A 21147-nucleotide genomic window follows, 5' to 3' on the forward strand; every position below is an offset into this window, starting at 1 on the left:
GATCTTTAAGTGTGATGTTAACTACTGTGGATTTAGTATAGATGCACTTTATCAGGTTGAGAAAGTTTTAATCCTAGTTTATTGAGTGTTTTTATCAGGAAAGGTGTTAGATTTTGTCAGATGTTTGTGTATATTTAAAAAATTTTTTTGATCTTGTGTCTTACGTTGAGTTTCAACTATTTCAGTGTTGCATTCCTAGTATAAATGCCACTTAGTCATAGTGTATATCCTTTTTATCTCTTGCTGGATTTGGTTTGCTAGTATTTTGTTGAGAATTCTTGAATTCTTGAGTCTATATTCATAAGGAATATTGGTATGCAGTTTTCTATTCTTGTGATATCTTTGGTCTTTTTTTTAAAAAAAAGATTTATTTGAGAGAGAGAGAGAAGGAGCAGGGGGAAGGGGCAGAGGGAGAGAGTGCAGAGCCCAACGGAGGGCCTGATTCCAGGACCCCAACATCATGACTTGCACTGAAATCAAGAGTTGGCCACTCAACCAACTGAGCCACTCAGGTGCCCCTATTTGTGGGAAGTTTTTAGATAACTAATTCAATCTGGTTTATTCAGATTTTATTTCTTTTTTTTTTTTTTTTAATTTTTATTTTTAAGTAGGCTCCACGCCCATTGTGGGGCTTGAACTCATGACCGTAAGATCAAGAGTCACACACTCTACCAGCTGAGCCAGCCAGGTGCCCCCAGATTTTTTATTTCTTCTTGAGTCACTTTTGGTAGTTTGTATCTGTCTCTGTAGGAATTTCCTCCCTTTTTTTTTTTTAGGATTTTATTCATTTGAGAGAGAGAGAGACAGAGAGAGCACAGAGAAGCAGACTCCCCGCTGAGCTGGGAGCCTGACGCAGGGCTCAATCCCAGGACCAGGAGATCATGACCTGAGCTGAAGGCAGATACTTAACCATCTTAGCCACCCAGGATCCCCTAGGAATTTCCTCTTTTACTTCTCTGTTTTCTTGGTTATAAAATTGTTCACATTATTCCTTTATAATCCTTTATATTTCTGTAAGGTTGGTAATGCAAGCTCTTTTATTCCTAATTTTAATAATTTGAGTTGTATGTCATTTTTTACTTGGTGAAGCTACATAAATTTTTTGATATAAAAAAATCTTGTCAAAAAGCCAACTTTTGGTTTTGTTGATTTTTCTCCATCAATTTTCTAGTCCTTATTAACATCTCCTTGTAATCTTTCCCTTTGTTTGCTAATTTAGGTGTGCTTTGCTCTTTTCTTATCAGTGTCTTGTGGAGGTAATTTCTTTGAGCTTGTTCTTTATATTTATCAGCACTTAAAGCTATAAATATTTCTCTAAGCCCTGTATTAGCTGCATTGGATAAGTTTCGTATTTTGTGTTTTTATTTTTAGTAATTTCACATTTTCTAATTTTCCTTGTGAGTTCTTTGACCCAATTGGTTATTTCAGATTTTATTTTTTAATTTCCACATTATCTTTGAATATCTTATTTCTTTCTGTTATTGATATCTAATTTAACTCTTGTGAGAAATCATACTTTGTATTATTTCAATTCTTTTGAATTTATTTAGGCGTGTTTTATGGTCTACCTTGTAGTGCTGTCCTAGAGAATGTTCCATGTACACTTGAGAAGAATGTGTATTCTGTTGTTGGGTTTAGTGTTCTGTAGTAGTCTGTTAGGTCTAGTTGGTTTATAGAGCTGTCAGTTCCTTTTTTGTTAGTCTTCTACCTAATTGTTCTGTCCATTGTTGAATACGGGGTATTGAGATCTGCCAGTATTGTTGAATTGTCTGTTTTTCACTGAGGTCTGTCAGTTTTTGCTTCGTGTAATTTTTTTCTCTCTTATGAGGTGCATATGTGTTTATAATTGTTACATTTTCATGATACATTGACTGTCTTATAGTAAACATCCCTCTTTATCTCTAATATAATTTTTTAAAGTCTGTTTTGTCTTATATTGGTATAGTCTTTTCAACTTTGTTATGGTTACTGTTTTTGCAGTTTTATCTTTTTCCTTTTAACTTTAATCCTATTTGTAATTTTCATTGTAAAGTATGTCTTCTTCAGACAGTTACCCTTGCATTTTGTGTTTTTGTCCACTGTGACAACTCATTTTGATTGGATTGTTAATATTTATTGCTGTTAATATGGTTGATTTGTCATTCATTTTACCTTTTGTTTTTTATATATCTTATGACTCTTTTCTCTATTTCTCCTTTTTTTCTTTTCTTTTTTTTTTAAATATTTTATGTATTTGAGAGAGAGAGAATGAGAGAGATAGCATGAGAGGGAAGAGGGAGAAGAGGGAGAAGCAGGAGAAGAGGGAGAAGAGGGAGAAGCAGACTCCCCACCGAGCAGGGAGCCCGATGTGGGCCTCGATCCCGGGACTCCAGGATCATGACCTGAGCCGAAGGCAGTCGCTTAACCAACTGAGCCACCTGGGTGCCCTGGAATTAAGATTTTTTTAAAGCATTTTGTTTGGATATTGAATCTAGTTCTAGCCATTTTGAAAAGAAAGAAATTCTCATTTTCATTATGACTTTGATGCTAATCTTTTAAAAATCATGTATCTGTAATAAAAGTCAGGTTTAACATTTTGAAGTTAGAAAAAAAGTCATTACTAACCATTGTCAATAGTGGTATTTTCAGATGACATTGTTATATTTTTGTTCAAGGAAATTATGTTCCAAATGCAGATTAGGTGACACAGTCTAATACTGAATCTTTGTTTTTTTTTAACTTATTTGAGAGAGAGCATGAGCAGGGAGAGAGGCAGAGGGAGAGGGAGAAGCAGGCTCCCCGCTGAGCCAGGAGCCCGATGTGGGGCTTGATTCCAGGATCCCGGGATCATGACCTGAGCCGAAGGCAGTCGCTTAACCAACTGAGCCACCCAGGCGCCCTCTCTATTTCTCCTTTACTGCTTTGTGTTGCATTAAGTGATTAAAAGTTATCGTCTTAGTGTTTGCACCAGGGTTTAGTGTATACATTTTTTTAACAGAATCTAACTTCAGATTCATCATATTAATTTAATTCCGTAAGATATAAAATCATGCTTCCTATGTACCCCTCTTTCCTCTTTCCCTTCCTTGCTAATGTTGTCATACATTACACTATATTTTCCAAACCTAATAATACATTGTTGCAGTTATTAATTTGTCATTTAAATAAGTAAAAGAAAGAGCAGGTAGAGTTTGTTCTTTTAAAGTTATTTACCATTTCTTATTCTCATTTATTCCTGTGGATTTGTGTTGTCATCTGGTGTCACTTCCTTTGCCAATACAGTTTTATACCCACCTACCTCTTTTGTTTGTTACTGTCAAATATATTAACATTTCTTTATGTTATAGGTCCAACATTACAATATATACGTGTTTTTATATAATTTCTTTTACAATCACTTAAGAGATGAAAGGACGAGAAATATATATGTGTATACTGTCTTTTATTTTTATATAATTAGTTTTTTTGGCATTCTTTGTTTTTCATGTAGTTTCTAATTATTGTTCGGTGTTACTTGTTTTCAGCCTGAAGAACTTCTATTTAATATTCCTTTTTAAGGTGTGTCTGCTAGTATTGCATTCTCTCAGTTTTTGTCATTCTTGATATCTTCTTGGTATCTTTATTTTGCCTTCATTATTGAAGATAGGTTTGCTGGAATAATATTCTTGGTTAAAATTCTTTTTCTTTCAGTTCTCTAAATATGGCTCCCCCTGCTCCAGTCTTCTGGCCTCCATAGTTTCTGATGAGAAATCAGCTATTAATTTTGGGGGGGTTTTGCTGTATATAACTAGTTATTTTTTTTCCTTGCTGCTTTCAAGGTTTTCTCTTTGTCTTTCAGCATGTTAATTTGTTGTGTTTGGATGTGGGACCCTTTGCTTTTATCCTACTACAATTTAATTTAGCTTCTTGGGTGTGGAGATTAATGTTTTTATCAAATTTTGGGAGTTTGCAGCCATTATTTCTTTGAATATATTTTCTCCACCTCTCTCTTCTTTCTGCCTGGTACTCACATTATAGATATATTGGTGTACTTAATCATGTTCCATGTTTCTCTAAGGCTCCATTTAGTTTTCTTTATTCTTTTTGATCTCTGCTCTTTAGATTGCATAATCTCTTAGGATCCATCTTCATGTTTACTGATTCTTTCCTCTGCTAGGTCAAATCTGCTGTTGAATGCCTGTGATGAACTTTTCATTTCAGTTATTGTACTTTTCAATTCCACATTTTTCATGTTCATTTTTTATAGTTTATTTATCACTTTCATCAATTGGATAAGATATTGTCATCATATCGTCCTTTGCCTCTTTAAGTATGGTTTCATTTAGTTCTGTGAACATATTTATAATAGCTACTTTGAAGCCTTTGTGTACTAAAGACAATTTGTGGGCCCTCTGAAGGGCCTTTTCTGTTACCTCCCTTTTTTCCTGTTTGGGTCATACTTTCCTCTTTCTCTGCATGCCTTGTAATTTTTGTATTCACTGCTGTATATTTTAGATAATACTTTTTAGCATCTTTGAATTAAAATTCTTTCACACACCCCCCACCCACCTCCTGTGGGTTGTTCTTTGTTTAGTAACTTGGCTGGATTTTATAGTAAAATCTGTTTTCCTCACAATACATAGTTTCTGATTTTGCTTCTCAGAGGGGTAAGCCTTGAGCATGTTCTCTCTCAAGTTGGGATCACTGTTTATAGCAGTGGTTTTTGATTGTCTCCCTGACCTGTTAAGTTTTCTTGTCTCTGTTGATTTCACACTCAGTTTTAGTTCCATACTGCTGGCTGATTGCACTGCTATTTTGGACAATTCCCTAGGGCATTGTTCTATGGTCTGATCCAAGTAAATGCAGATTCCTTTGCTGCAGTTGTTTTTGAGGCCAGTATTTGAGGTTTCTTCCATCCTCAGGACCTTCTTAGTTGTCTCTGTCCCTGGTTTTATGTGGTACACTTTTAGTTTTATGGTTTTGCTTGTTGCTCTCTTAGAGCTACTAGCCACCTAAAATGCCCTCATTTTTGCCAGTATCATTACACTGGAATTTCTACATATTCTGTTCCAGTTAATGTTTGTTTTCTTGGAGACAGCTTACAAGCTCTCTGTTCCTTTGGCCTGCCTTTCCACCTTTGCAAAATCTAAGCTTGTGCTCTAGAGCTGGGGACAGGTGGAGTGGCCCACATCTTTTGGAGTCACGTACCTGCTTTATGTAGGGCAGTAGTCTGTGGCTTTCTTGGCTTGCCTCTCTTGGTGTGGAACTTCTACCCTATCAGTCTGTTGGGTTGAGCAGAGTTGGGCTGCATTACACCCAGTCTGCCATGCCTAGAGTAGAGCTTCTGCTCTGCTAGTGGGCACTGTACAGAATGGAGCCCAGACCTACTTCTGAATCACTTGTGCTTGGAACATGGCTTCCAGAACATGTAGTTGGTAGAGTAGAATGTGTCATGCTTGGGTCCTGCCCCTTTCTTACCATCATGTGGGCTACTTGAACACTTTTAAGAATTTCTTTTTGTTTTATGTGTGGGTTAATGAGTGTATCTCTTTGTGTAGCTTATTTAGTGCTTATCTTTGGAAGTTTGATATATTTGTTATATCTTACATCTCTTTAACTTTGGGAACATTTCAAAGACAATAATAATAATACTTTGATTTCATTTTCTGCTCATTTTTATATGTATGTCACTCTTAATTGACTGTTCTCATTATAGATTATGTGTTTTATTCCATTTTTGCATATCTGGTATAAATCGTTTCTACTGAATACCAAAGTGCAGTGGTTGACTCAAGCAAGGCAAAGCACTTCTGTGATTGAGTTGCTAAGTTAACTAGTCAGTTTTAACAGAATACAATTTTTACTCGGAAGAATTACTGGCAGTCAAACTCTAGTTTATTCTGACTTGGATATTTGGCAGACATTTTCTCTAAATTGAATGAATGAGCCAATCTTTCCTTTCAAGTAACAGGTTTTTTTTTGCCATTGAAAAAATTTGAAGTCTCTAAGCAAAAATTAGGATTTTGGAAAACTTGTATCCACCACTGTGAGCTTGGTAGCTTTTCAGTAATTATAGACTCCGATGGTCATATTATTGAGTGTGTTTTTTTTTCATATTGCATAATGAAATGTGTCAGTCTTGGAAGATTTGCATAACCCAGTGAACCAGTAATTTCTAAATGACCAATTTAGTGTGATGTTATAAAGTCATACCTGATTAAGAGATCAATTCAAGGTAGAAGAGGGACCGGTTGATTTTAATGGAATATTAAAAATTTATTAATATCATTTAAGAGTACATCACAGCTAATTACTTGTTGAGTTTTTGTGTAGTACAAAGAATATCCAGTTAAATGGTTATTAAATACACATTCGTTTTATAAATATATAACTGTATAAGGCCAAACTTTCTTTATTTATTTTAGTCAAAACAACAGAGGAGATTGAATGTACAAGCAGATATGAGAATTCAGCTGTCTTCTATTAATTGGACAAGAACAAGATTTATAAAAATATAAAACTATGTTACTCTGCTCACTTTTTTTTCATAAAAGTAGTTGTTTTTCATAGAAATGTTATTTATATGAACTGGGTTTAATTATTCTAAGTGAATTAAGAGATTCATATTTTAAAAATTGTTTTAATTCTAATATGGCAAATATCAATATATATAATCCACATAAACAAAAGATCTGGGGAGTCCTCAGTAATTTACTTGTAAAGGTGTCCTGAGACCAAAATTTGGAGACCTCTGTGTATACTTTTTCTCCTCATGGTCTCAAGGTGACTTCTGTACCTCCTGGCATGACATCTTTATTCCAAGGTGACTCGGGAAAGAAGGAATGCTGGAGAAAGGAACTATATCAGGGAAGCAGAATGTTCTCCCAGATAACCTCAAGTTTAATGTCTTTAGGGAGAACTTTCTTACATATTTACCATAATTGCAAAATAGAGTGAGAAAGTGAGAACTTTTAGTTGGGTCCATTGCTGCCCGGAACAAATTTGTTCTATTGGTAGAGATGGATATTGGGTAGATACATAATATGTCCGTTACACAGTTTTTTGTTTTTGTTTTTTTGCTTGTTTGCTTGTTTGTTTGTGTGTGTGTATATGTGGTTGGTTTTTTTTTTTTTTAATGACTGGTCCTGGTCAGAGTTTCAGGGAAACTCCCACATGAAGTTTTATTGTTTGACTCCTTTATACAAAATCCTCAAAACTTGCTTAGACATCTCACCTCATTGTCTTCTCGTTAATTCTTGGCTTCTACTTTCCAGGGCATGTTTGGTCTCTGTGGGCTCTGCATCTCCGTTCTACCCTCAGGGTACATTCTGTTGGAGCCACACATGGACTTGCAAAACACCATTGACAGGACTGAGTAAATTGTGAAATGTCCCTTATTCTTCAACAGAGCTTCTCTTTATCTTTATGATTTGGTAACTTCTTACATTAATAAAACTTTTCTTTCTCACACCCTCAGACTCAGTCTTTCCCAGTGTATGTATCAGTCTGTTTCCTGATTGATTTATTTGTATTAACTCAGTTGTGAGCTCACTACCATCTTTTATGCAGAAATTTACTTCTACAGTAGTCATGATTTGCTCTTTAAAAAATGAGTCATATTCAGTTATACCTCAATTAAAAAAATGAATCATAGCCTTTATGGATTATTCTGGCCCAGAAACTTGCATCTTAAAGTGTAGTCTGGGGACCAGCAGCATGGGAGTCACCTGGGAGCTGACTGGAAATGCAGAATCTCAACCCACCTCACAACTAACAAATCACCATCTACATTTTACAAAGATCTGTAAATGATTCAGGTGCACAAAGTTTCAGAAGCACTGGTCTGAGGGAGACAACAAATGAGAAGAGGGCATGGAGCTCTGTTCTGAGGAGCTCTTCTTTTTAATGTAGACAACAAGAGCTCACCAAGTCAGGGGAGCATGTACTATCACAGTGTGGCATCTCCTGGTGCCTTCTCTGAGGAAAGAAGGTAACAGTTTTTGCTATCAACAGTGAGGCTTTGATCTCTCCCAGGATTATAAAATGGCAGACCCATTAAGCAGTGACTAACTATATTAAAATAATTTGCTAAGGTTTGTATCACTTGGGCATTGAAGCTTAGTTTTGTCTTGAACTGGAATGAAACTCTTTTCTCTTTGGAACAGCTAATTCCAGTTCTTGACATTGATGTTTGGTAACCTTTCCTTCTTTTCATTCAGAAACATGCCAATGTGACTGTAGGAAAGAATGGTGTCACCCACTGTCCTGATATAATTCGTTTGTGCTTTTTATGATTAAAAAAATTTTTTTTTATTCATTTTCTTCCCTGGTCGTATATTTCTCATTGAAACACTATTTCAGAGAAGTTCTGTGGTTAATTAACATCATCATTAGAACAGGTTTAGGAGTCAGATTTATTTTTGTCCATGTTTTGTGCCTAATGGAATGAATGAATCACTGGTTTGAGTGAATCCTGGGATTTGCTTCCTGAAAAATAAGTCTGTTATGGTCCTGAACTTCTTAGATTTTTTTCAATAAGTCCGAATAAATGTAGTAGTATTTAAAGGGGAAAAAAATGGTCTGTTCGAACTGTATTGTTAATTTTCTGCCAAGTAATGATGAAGCAATTCTAAATGTTGACAGGTTTCAGGCTTTAAAACATCTGTATGTTCTGGGGCTAGATAATTTGTTTAATTTTTACCAATGTAAAATATTGAATTGTTCTAACAAGGAAAACTGGATACAGGCTTACATCATTAAATTTATTTCTCAAGTTCATAAGGTAAAGAGCAACTTTCAGATCTCAGTCTGGATTTATAATGTTACCTAGCTTAACACCTAGGCCTCTCCCCACCCCAGTAACCCCTCTGTATGGAATCATAAATGTCAAAAATGTCAAAAAAGTCAGGGATAGAAATTACTGCTTCTCTTAGTGCCTCAGAACGTCTCTGTAGATTTCAGGTGGTGTTAAACTGGCCATTTCCTTTAAGGTACTGGGTAATGTCATAGTGGTTATAATGATTTTCTGTACAGATATTCCAGGGCATATGGTATCTTTGTTTTAATTTAGTAAGGGAAATTAAAATTTAGTAGTAAATTGCCAGTAGATGAGCCTTTAAGCTTGGATACACAGCAGTGCCCTGTGTTTGTCCATCGAACATTGTTGACTCATGAATGACACTTGAAGGGTTACAGATTTACCTGTGCTGTGGACAGAGAGACTCCCCACTCCCAGTGAGTGAATGCATGAATAAGATGAATGAATGAAATTTCTGATTCTTTTGGTCTTTTAGAAATAGTTTTTGTTGACATTGTCAATACTTTGAACATACTTTATAATTTTGTTTTTTTCCTAGAACTGTCTAATTGACTAGCTTAAGACCAAGAAACATTTCATTGATGCTAAACATTTAATAGCAGTGTCTGTATTGTATTATACTTAAGAGATTTGAACTTCTGTTTTCACTCAGATTTATAAAATAAGAGAATATAATGAAAACACTCAAAAAAATTGCACAGACACATTGCTGTAAAGATGAGACAACATTGCTAAAACAAGTGCTGGTTGGCAGGCCACTTGGGAGCTCTTGAAATGTTTCTTCACTAACATTTTAGGGGTGTCGAGTGTTCAAAAGCCAAGTGTACCAAAGTCAAGGCAGTATGTCATTTGGTGGGTTGTGGGAAAGGGGAAAGTTAAAATTTTCTTGATTGCTAGTTCTCTTTAAGGAGAGGCTTGGTGGAATGGAATCAACTCTTTTCAAAGTAGTTTTAAAATGATCCACTAGCTCCTTTGTACTACTGACTGACCAAAAGAATTTTATCTGCTAATTAGATCTCAAACTTCTCTGGTCTTCCCCATGGTTATTGCAAAGCATGTGAGATGAGTAGAGAATATGATCATCTTAAAAATACAAGTGAGATAATCTCTTCCATTGGTAATAGTTTCTGTTTTTGTTTTTTTACTCATATGGGTTCAGGGCAAGAAATATTGGATTCAGTGAGAGTTACTTTCTTATTTTTAGAAAATTGGATTTATATTTCGAACATTTATTGATTTTTTTTTTTTTAAGAAAGTTATAGTGTGGAAGATTCTTGTATTACTTGCTAGGGCTGCCATAAAAAAATAACCAGGCAGTGGGTGCTTAAGCAACAGGAATTAATTTTCTCACAGTTCTAGAGTCTAGAAGTCTGAGATTAAGGTGTCAGCAGGTTTGGTTTCATCTGAGGACTCTTTCGTTGGCTTGCAGATAGCTGCCCCTGCCTTCTCCCTGTGTCTTCACATGATACTATTCCCTCTGTGTGTACCTATGTCCTAAATTCAGCTTCTTATAAGAACACCATTTGTATTGGATCAAGTCCCACCCTAATGACCTCATTTTAACATAATTACCTCTTTAAAGACCCTAGCTCCAAATATAGTCACATTCTGAGTATCAGGGGCTAGAACTTAGCATACAGATTTGGGGGGACACAATGCAGTCCATAGCAATCATGTATCAGGGATGTCACTTTCAGAGCAGAAAGATAAGTTAGGAAGGTATTCAAGAATTTCAAGTGAGAAATGAAGAGAAACTAAGCCTAAGGCATTGACAGTAGAAATGTAAATGAGATTGGAGATTAGCATGATGAATGGTTCTCTACCCCCTCACTTTCAATCTGGAGGTGTCTTTGGGTCTCAGATGAGTCTCTTGTAAGTAGCATATCCATGGATCTTGTTTTTTTATCCATTCGGATACCATGTGTCTTTGGAGTATTGAGTCCGTTTACATTCAGAGTAATTATTGATAGATATGAATTTAGTGCCATTGCATAACCTGTAAAGTCGCTGTTCCTGTAGATTGTCTGTGTTCCTTTCTGTGTTGCTTTTTCTCTCTCTTTCCTGCTCAAAGGGTCTCCTTTAATATTTCTCTCAAAGCTGGTTTAGTGTTCACAAACTCCTTTAGTTTTTGCTTGTTTTGGAAACTCTCCTTCTGTTCTGAATGACAGCCTTGCTGGATAAAGTATTCTTGGCTGTGTATTTTTCCCATTTAGCATGTTGAATATATATCATGCCACTTTCTTCTGGCTTGCCAAGTTTCTGTGGACAGGTCTGCTGCTAACCTTATGTGTCTGCCCTTGTTGATTTAGAAACTTTTGTCCCTAGCTGCTTTCAGAATTCTCTTTATCTTTGTATTTTGCAAGTTTCACTCTGATATGTCTTAGTGTTGATCTGTTTTTGTTGAATCTGAGGGGAGTTCTCTGTGCCTTTTGGACTTGAATGCCTGTTTCCTCCCCCAGCTTAGGGAAGTTTTCAGCTATAATTTGTTGAAATAAACCTACTGCCCTTTTTTCTCACTCTTCTTCTGGGACTCCTATGATATGAATATTATTGCGCTTTATGGAATTGCTGAGTTCCCTAAGTCTGTATTTGTGACCTAATAGTTTTCTTTCCCTCTTCTTTTTTCATTATTTTCCATAATTTTATCTTCTATATCACCTATTCATTCCTCTGCTTCTTCCATCCTCATTGTGATTATATCCAATTGGTTTTGCATCTCAGTTATAGCATTTTTTATTTCAGCCTGACTAGTTTTTAGGTCTTTTATCTCTGCAAGATGGGGGTTTCTCTGGTGTCTTTTATGAATTTTTCAAGCCCAGCTAGTATTCATGTGACTGTTGTTCTAAATTCTTGTTCAGACATATTGCTTATATCTGTTTTGAGCAAATCCCTGGCTATGATTTCTTCTTGATTTTTATTTTGGGGAAAATTCCTCTGTCTTGTCATTTTTGTCTAGGTTTCTATCTTTTGCAGGTTATGAAATCTTGTTATGTTTTCTGCTCCTGAGAGTAATGCTGTATTAAGAAGGGGGTCATACCTGTCCAGGGCCTGGTGCTTCAGGAAGTGTTTCTGGTGTATGCTGTGTGCACTCCACTGTTGATGTTTTGGCTACTCTTTTTGGCTACTCTTTCCCACAGGTCAGTCCTCTGCAGAGTTCCTCCTTGCTTGCAGTGGGGAGTGTTTGGACCTTTAACTAAGTGTGCTTTGATTTGTTTGTTAAAATAAGCCTGGAAAAGAAAAAAGAAAAAACCTGATCTAAGACAAAAAGAAAATGAACAAAACTACCAACAGACAGACAAACAAAAACCTAAGTCTTGACTCCAAAGAAAAAGAAAGAAAAAAGAAAGTTTGATCTAAAAAATGAAGAAAGGAAACAAAGAACTATAAGCCTGATTCTAAAGGAAAAAAAAAAGAAAGAAAGCCTGGTCCTATCTCCAGCAGAACTGAAGCCAACACTTTGGAGCACTGTATGATCAGTAGACTTGGTACATGCAGGGGGCCTGTGTTCGTCCTCTGGGGGAGAGGCCCACTGCACTGGTGGCTCATAGTGAGACCTGCCCTAGTAAAGATGCCCCTGCCGGTGCAGGGGGGTGGGGTTTGATGTAAGTGCCTCCAGCCTTTCCTGGGGGCGCTCTGTTGCATGCTTGTTTGCTGAAGTCCGACTGTGCTTGTGGGTGGGGGTTGGGGGTGGAGATTGGAGATTGAGAGACGTTAAACAGGAAGAATTTGATACAAGACTTTGTGACTAGAGGTAGAGGAGACTAGTATGACTCTCATATTTCTCTAATCCAGGAGGAGAAACAGGCTTGAGGGAATAGATGTGAGCTGTGGGATGTCCCTGAGTACCCAACACTTTGACAGCCAAACTACCTGGGTGGGGTCAGCTATCCCACTTTCTTCTTCCTGATCCTACCGTGGCTACTTACGGCATGGACCACCTCAGATAAAACTCAACATGCAGTTTCTTGCCTCTGAACCTCCATTTGAATGTATCTTAAAACACTTAGAGCTCTTTTATTTTTAGTTAATTCCAAATTCCTGTTCTTATTAACTTAAGTTCCATTAAGGCAAGGACTACTGTGTCATTCATTTTTGCTAGTACATAGTAGTTTTGGCTCAGCAAATTCTAGTTGAGGGAATGATTGTCAGGAGGATTGTTATGAGTAATTACTTATTCTCTGCACATTTTAATCACCTGTTTCATTTTCTTGCAGAATGAGAAGACTTTGGGACATTCCATGAGTCATTCAAGTAACATTTCTAAGGTAGAGTGCCAGTGAAGTATGTTATTTTCGTAGTTTGGTTTCTTCTATCTTGCACGTGTTTATACTCTTTACTTTCCAATATGCGAAGTTACTGATAAGTTCTTTAATCTGCTCTAGGACCATACAGTGAGGTATATGGCTGTTATGTTTTTCTAGCGAGGCAATTCTGAATGTGTGTTGAGGTTAGTGACTAATAGGAGAACACCTTATTTTGTCCAGGGAAATCATTTACTCTCAGGTTAAAAAAAAAGTCTCAGTCACCAGAGAAACTGTCCCCTCAGTTAAGAGTGCATTCGACTGACAGTAACAAAAGTCCAGCTCTGGTGACCTCAATAGTTATGGATTTATGTGGTCCTGATGACAAAGTGTGTCTGGAGGTAGGTGGTTCAAGGTTGATGCAGTTGCTCACAGGTGATACCAGGGACTCAGGTACTTTTTGTCCTCTCTGTGTCACCTTCCTTAGCACTTTGTCATCCTCATGTTTTAGTGCCTCTTGGCCTTAAGGTGGGAGCTGGACCTCCAGGTACCATGGCTGTGGCCTTGGTAGGAATAAGAAGAATGATGAAAGATGGTGGGGTCGGTCAGCTGGGAGTGACCCTTTTCAGCGGGAAGGCAAAAAACTTTCCCAGAAGCCCCACCCAGCTGCCTGACTTCTGCTTACATTTCACTGGCCAGAACTGGATCACAGAACTACCTGCAGCTGGAAAGTGCCTAGGAAAATGAGGGCTGAGAGGGTGAATTGGCCATCCAGCAGCACCGGACACACCTGTGCTGTAGTCACTCGACCAGCCTTTCAGGAGCATATCAGCTGCTATGGGTGACTCAGGAGCCAGCAGGAAAACTTGTTTGCAGGCACCACTCATTTCTCAGCCCAGACATGGGCTCCGGCCACCTTATCGTCCATGCAGTATGTCCATGTAGGTTCCTTGCGGAGATGGGTCTTCTCCCCATGTCTTTGTCAGCCGGCCAAACACTGACACAGATCCTGACAGGAGGATCTGAACAATGTGACAAAACCTGTCCTGCTGTCTCAGGCGTCCTGTGTACTCAGAAATAAACAGCCACATTATATGCCATTTTAATATTCAAACTGTATAGATACTCTCATTTATATCACCCTATTTTTTTTTTTTTTAACAAGTAGAATCTAGTAAATCCTTTGAGACAATCAGTCTGTTCTTAGGCATATTTCTGATCTCACCATATCATCCATCCACTTGATTTTGCATAAAAAGAAAAGTCCATCGTTCTCAGTATGACACTGAAGGCTATATAGAGTACTCCTTGGTGCATTCCTGATCTGACCTCCACCCCTCCCCGTGAGAACAGTCTTTCAAGGCACAGGCTTTGGCCATCTCAAATAAATACCTTTCAACAAATAATCCCACCTGTTCCAACCTCCATTTCTTTTCTTTTGCTGTTTGTTCAGCTAAGAACATGGGAGTTAATAGAACTGTGTAGTGGTAGATCATTACTGTCTGCGTTAAAAGGCCAGTTTTGCCCTACCCCCTTTGAAGGAGCTGTCCAACGTTTAAGCATTGAGAAAAGTGAGAAGATGCAGATCCAGATGGCCTGTCTGGTTAAGTTGAATTAAACATTTTAAAAGTACATAGTAGCCCCTATTGCCTTGCCCCAATGATGAGGGTAGTTCTGAAGGAGGCAACACCCTGTGCCTCAAATACATGTCTGTTTGTTTATGGTTTTAGTAAGATTTTATTCGAAGGGAAGTTTCCTCTTATAGTTAAAAAAAAATGTTTATAAACCACTGGCTTACAGTGTCTGTAGGAACATCTTAGGGGCTTGGTGCAAATTGGGCTGTGATATTCTGAGTTGCCTTGTGATAGTTTTGGAGTTAGATGGACAAGGATTTTCTAGCCATGTGAAGAAGGCTACTTCTTTGAACTTTAATTTCCTGTTGAGTAAAATTAAGGAATAATACAACCTTCGGGGTTGTTGTGAGTCTTGGGTATAATGTTTGCAAGGAACCCTAGGGCAGCTCCCTCATTGCAGTGAATCCGCGAACTAACTGTAGTCAAACTTTGTTGAACCCTGGTGATCTTAGGTGAATTGGGTCACGATAGTTCTTGATGATAGCTATTATTATTTTATTACTGATCAAAAGCAGGACTACATACTTTAAAATAAATATCATTGAGGGTGGAAATTAAGAAATCTAATAAAAACTCTGGGCTTTTCCTTTCTTCCTTCTTGCATACATTTTTATTGTGTGTTCTTTGTGCCAGGCTCTGAGCTGGGTACTGGCATAAAATCGAAACAAACATGGCCCCTGTTGTGACACTTCCCTGTGGGCAGGGTTGGAGTTTTCTTCAAAATCAATTTTAGCTCCACACTTTCTTTTAGAAACAGGGTAACTGTGAAAGCCTCACAGCTTTCTGCCATATAGCAGGGCCAAGAAGATGTGGACCTCTTCTATTTTCAAAGCAGGAGCTCCTGCCCACTGAACTGGGGTCAGAGGGAAATCTCAGGAGTGGTATGTTATGCACACATTACTTCCCAGTGAACCATCAGCATGAAATTTTGTTGCAAAATGTACCCCTCTGAAATAAGAAAGTTGTATAATGTGGAGTTGTTAGGCATGAACCAGTTACGTGGGGTTGCGGGAGGGAGGGCGGGACTGCTATGAAAGATAACTTTGTTTTTGAGAACGCAGTTCTTTCTTGCAATATTTATAAAATGAGCCTGTTGTTTGAGGCCACTTTAGGCCATGGCACATAAAACTCTTATTTTCAGTATAGCAGACATACTTAAGCAGATGCTACATACCCTTGAGACAGAAGATACAAAAAAAGGTTGGAACACAGACATGTTTTATGCTACCTGAAATCTCTGTTGTCTTTCGCAGGAAACATTTTCTGCTGACTCAGCCTCCGGCTGAGTTCAGTGCTGGTTTGTGTCCAGGGTAGTCAGTCACCTGCAGTGTGTATTATGTTCCCGCAGTTTACCGCTTACTGGTAACTGAATTACATGAAATCAAGATTGAGAGCAGGTAAAAATAAACCTTCCATCTGTCTCCTCATGTTCCATCTAGAGCTTGTTACAGAGTGATGGGGTGTCTCATTCAGTGTTTGTTAGAGGCTCCCCATGTTTTGTTGTAGCCTCAGAAACCATGCTCCCCTTTCAAAGAAGGAAACAGGCAGGTTAGATGGAACGTGCGGCTCCTCTGGCTTTAAAATGGGCATGCAGGTGCGATCCTCTTAGAGAGTTAAATTAAGGAAGAATATTGGGACATTTAAGCAGTTTTGATCGCAGTCTTCACCCAGTACTTGGTTTTGCATTAATGGTAATGACATTAAGCGGGTATCATTTATTGGGTCTCTGTTACAAGGGCAAGTTTTCATGAAATTTGTCATCTCATTGTCATGGCCCATCCTAACCACATAAGTGGTCCCCTAGTTACCTTTTCCTGTTTTATTTTCAACAGAGCACCTATCTCTCCCTGAGTTTTTATTAATTTTTTTCCTGTTGCCCCTTCGCCCCACAAGTAAGTTCCGTGAGGTAGGGTTGTATTTCGTTTACCCGTAAATCTTCAGAGCCAAGGGTAGACTGTAGCCCTGGAGCAGTTCAGTACATGTTTGTTGAGTGAATGTTTTGTAGTGCTGTGCTAGACACTTGATATGTAGCCCATTGTTCCTCTCCATCGTCACAGCCACATCCTGGGCCCAAGCCTCCTGGACTACTGCAGTAGCTTTCTAAGAATCTGCCTGCATTCTTGCAACCTCCCAAATCAGCTTCCACCCCAGCAACCAGGTAAATAGAATCCTAATGCTTCTCTTTTTAAGCCTTCAGTGGCTTCTGATTGATTCAAACTCTCTACCTTGATGTGCCAGATCTGAGGTGATCTGGTCCTGGCCACTCCTTCATTTAAAACACTTACCATAGTTTATAATGATATTGTAGCAATATGGGGCCAATCCTTTATTATTTTTTTTAAAGAAGTAGCAGAATTGCCCTCTGGGAAAAGACCTGTTCTCTTGACTGAGTGCCCAGAGAAGCTGAGACCTGCTGGCAGCATGCTTGTGGGAAGAGGGGCACTTGAATGCAGTTCTCCATGCAGCCCCACCTTGACCTTTACCCTGCTGAGGGGTCCTTGGTCAATGTGGGCCAGCAGTGTTGCCCAGGCAGGAGCCATCTATACCCCACCCTCACCCCACACACTACCCGTGCTGCTATTTGCGTCATCATTTTCTTTTAACTCACTTACTCTATTTAATTAAACTTGTTTGCAGTGAGAATTTTGTATCCCCCTATGGTATCTGAAATCACATTTTTGATTTGCTAATTTTCTGATGTGAAATTAAAACAACTATTAAAAATATGTTCTTCAGTATGTCACCTAAACTCTTACTCTGTCACCCACCACTGCTCCTGATTCTGCCCTTCATGAACTAGCACTCTGACAGACAAGGGGATTTGGGAGGCTCTGTGGTGGAGAGAAGGGGTGGAGGGGGCGTGTCTCTGCTGCAGGAGTGTGATGTGCAGCATCTGGCTCTCAGGTGGCCATCACTCCCAGGGTAATTTGGAGCTTGGGATAGTGAAAGGAATGCAGTGAGGTACTGAGCAGAGCCTCAGTGGACTCAGGTGACCTCTTGTGGCAGGCCTGCCACATCGGAGTGAGGTGATATGCTTCCCTGTCCTGGGGAACCGTACCACAATTGCCCCCAACCTAAAGCCCTCATCGCCCCATGCAAGATATCCTCAGCATTGAGGTATCGTCATCTGTAACATAGACAAGGGGGCCCAGTGCAGCATATACGAGGATTACATGAGTTCAGATTTTGTCCCACACTTAACTAACTATGCCAAGCATTGTGCTCTGAATGCTGAACCAAACAGGAAAGAGATGAGTAAGCAGACCTCCAGAAAATACGGCAGCTGGGGAGATTTACTCTGAAGGTAAAAGATAAGGGGCTGAGGTAGAGAATGACAAGGAACCAAAGTTTAGAAGGGCTGCTTGGGGAAGGTGTGGCTGAGAAGGGGCTACTTACAGCAGGACATAAACAGTGAAAAGGAGCCAGCTAGGATGGGATTAAACTGTAGAAAACTGGTTGTGACCTCCCTGAGAAATCCAAAACAACAGGTAGGAATGAAAGGCAGATGTGCTGGGAGTGATGACTATCACAGCTGTGCCCAGCTGCAGGGGGCCTGTCAACCATGTTGGCAGGGAGCACTGCAGTGAGGTCACTGTACTTTGGCCTAAAACTCTTTAGAGGGAGGCTGGCATTCCCTGAGGATGCTTGAACTCACTCAGTCCGACCGGAATTTTTTCAGGCATCAGGAATTTGCTTAGGCCACATTCATTGTAGAGGCTGGACTTTCTAGAGCCTCTGCTCAGGCCTCTCTTAGCACACGGACATGGCATTAGTTTACCTTGAGGGACACATTCTCCCTTGATCCTGAGAATTGGACTTGGTCCAGGTGACACAATTTCTTGAGCAAGTTCATGATTGGTAGCACTTATAAGGAGATGGTAGTGAAAAGCTAGACATACATCATGAAAACTGGAGCATGGGTACTGTCCTTTCTGTAGTCAGGCAATTAGTCTTACTAGGCTCTGACATTTGCTGAAGGCTGGTACCTAGGAGAGTATTTTAGACCTCTGTGTAGTTTTATTCAGATACCATAAGCGTTATGTGCCTCTGGTTAATCAGATATTTTTGGGTACAATTCAGACCAGACCTGTTGAGCAGGCACCTAAAATTATTGCTGTTCTGTTGTTTGGCAAGGAGATCTGAGTGAATTTAAGCATTGGCTCTCCTAGATCTCTTGAATATTTTCTAGTTATTGCTGCCATTAGATAGGAATGAGTTATAGTAGAATGTCATGTGTAGATGTATGTACAGCCTTAGGAAGGAGGCCACACTGTGGTATGGTTGTCAAGACTGGTGTCTGCTTCTCTGTGTTTCTAAATACAAAGTTGATCAGTGACAGACTTAGGTTGCTCAGACTTACAGGTTAAGTATAAGCCAAAATATACCTTTCTTAATTTATATTGAAGAAAACATCTATCCCAAAGACAAGATACTTTCCTGTGGCAGGAACAGGGAAGTGACTCGGAGGAGTTGAGTGGCATCACCAACACGGTGTAGCCTCACTTGGGATCCTGATGGACTGCCATGGGCAGTGTTTTGCTCTTTGGCTCACCTTTTGCAGAGATTGACCATGTTTTCATATATTTTTTTCTTCTGACTGCTTATAATTTCATTTTTGGCTAAAGCTTTAGACCAGCGGTTTTCAAAACTTAGTTCTGAGTCTTCTTGAGGGGAAAGGGGCAAGGTTAAAACCAGTGTCATAATAACACTAGCAGATTATTTAATTGCCTTTTCACTCTTACTCTCTCATGAGTGTACAGTGGAGCTTCCCAGGGCTATGTAGCATCCGAGATGACATCTTCTCTCTGACACTAATGGAATGTGTGCTGGTGGCCTTGTGTTTTAAAGTTTTCTTTTCTTTTTAGAAAGAGAGAGGAGGGGGAGGGGCAGAAGGAGAGGGAAAGAGTGAATCTTAAGCAGGCTCCATGCCCAGCGAGGAGCCAGACTCAGGGCTCAGTTCTCACGACCATGAGATCATGACCTGAGCTGAAATCAAGAGTTGGACACTTAATTGAGTCACCCAGGTGCCCCTTTTGTTTTAAAGTTTTCTAATATAGTAAAGATTGACCGATGTAACCCACGTAAACACAAGCTCTTTGGGGGCCTCAGTAATTTTTTAGAGCATAAAGGGGTCCTGAGACCAACAAGTTGGAGAACCTGTTTTACATCTATGAATAGGCAGTCACTGCAGAGTGCACTTGTTTTATTCATTCAAATTCCTTGAACACCTACTGTGTGTCAGGCACTATGCTAGGCTAAACAGCAGCGGCTTCTGAGTCAGCATATTATTCCAGAGACATCTTTTTATAAGCCTTATGATAAGTGATATGAAAGAAAAGAATGGGGTTACAAGGACAGTGAAAAGCCCCTTTTGAGGAGAAATCTTAGGAGGAGCTGGTCATGCTGGATGGGGTATGGGAGCATCCTCAGGAAGAGCAAGGGGGGGTGGGGTGCTGAGTGACCCAACACCATGATTTTGGATCTTTTTATGGTTACACTTGTACTTTCTGGGAATGTGAAGTTATCTTTGCTCAGAAATCATTGCCTTTAATTTATTGAAAACCGGCTATATTTGTAAGGTTCCCAACAACAGCTAAAAGCCTGCTTTGGAAAATGAGCTATGAGAAGATCCCCTCAGTGGTTCCTTTGCCTCTAACAGTGCTGTGATATATGCCCCTCATTGTACTGGGGATGTAGTATTATTCCCGTAATTCTAATTCTCTCTAGAAGGCCACCGTAGAAAAGAATTCAGTGTTAGCACTACTTGCTAGGCAGTAATGAGAGTCATTTATAATGGAACTCATTTGAGAATTCAGTAGTTTTTATTGTACACTCTCCTCCATGAATCCTATATTGTATATGTTCTATATTTACTTTCTTAATGGTCAGTTTTAATTAATTGCCGTTGTGAAAGCTTGTTGTTGGCACAAGCCTTCATCAAGAGTCAACATGTATTTATCAGAGCAGCCACAGAACTGGCCTCTCCTTCAATTGTAGCTCATTTTTGAAGTTGAATACAACTGGGTATTTATAGAAATCAGAATCTCTATTTATAAGGAAGCATTTGTTTTCACAGAGCAACTTCTGTGCTAAGCAGAAAGTTTGCTGAAATGCAATCTCAGTCTGTATTGCAGTGTCTAAACACCAAGTTAGACTTTATTTGGCTTTATTTATATGAAGTCAGGCCTGCTGAGCTGGCGGTAAGGAGCAGATTATTATCTCATAGTCTGGGAGGGAGTGAGGACGGCAGTAGCATTTAGTCACGTACTGAGCAGTAACTAAGTGTCAGGTAGTCTGCTAAGCACCATTTCTAAAATGCCCCACCCCAACGCCCAGACCCTGTCTTTGTGATGAGGTATCATTCCCAGGATATTATGTTGTATGAATCACATGAGCTCTTAAAAGCAGAGCCCTTTCTGTGGCTGGTGGCACAAAAGAGGACATGAGCTATTGGAAGTAAGAGTGGACTTGAGAATGGGGAGGGATTGACAGGGAA

The 21147-nt window shown here is 39.1% G+C and overlaps 1 protein-coding gene across 5 annotated transcripts in view; it reads left to right on the top strand.

Moving 5' to 3' along the window:
• MARCHF8 (membrane associated ring-CH-type finger 8) overlaps nt 1-21147 on the top strand; it is a 149606-nt gene that overhangs the window by 116687 nt on the left and 11772 nt on the right. For all 5 annotated transcript variants that reach the window (XM_027595471.2, XM_027595483.2, XM_027595475.2 and 2 more), the window contains one exon: nt 12991-13041. In XM_027595471.2, coding sequence (XP_027451272.1) covers nt 12991-13041 — 51 coding nt within the window. The remainder of the gene's footprint in view (nt 1-12990; nt 13042-21147) is intronic.

Source organism: Zalophus californianus, chromosome 15, assembly GCF_009762305.2.
Source record: "Zalophus californianus isolate mZalCal1 chromosome 15, mZalCal1.pri.v2, whole genome shotgun sequence".
In the NCBI taxonomy this organism is placed as follows: Eukaryota; Metazoa; Chordata; class Mammalia; order Carnivora; family Otariidae; genus Zalophus; species Zalophus californianus.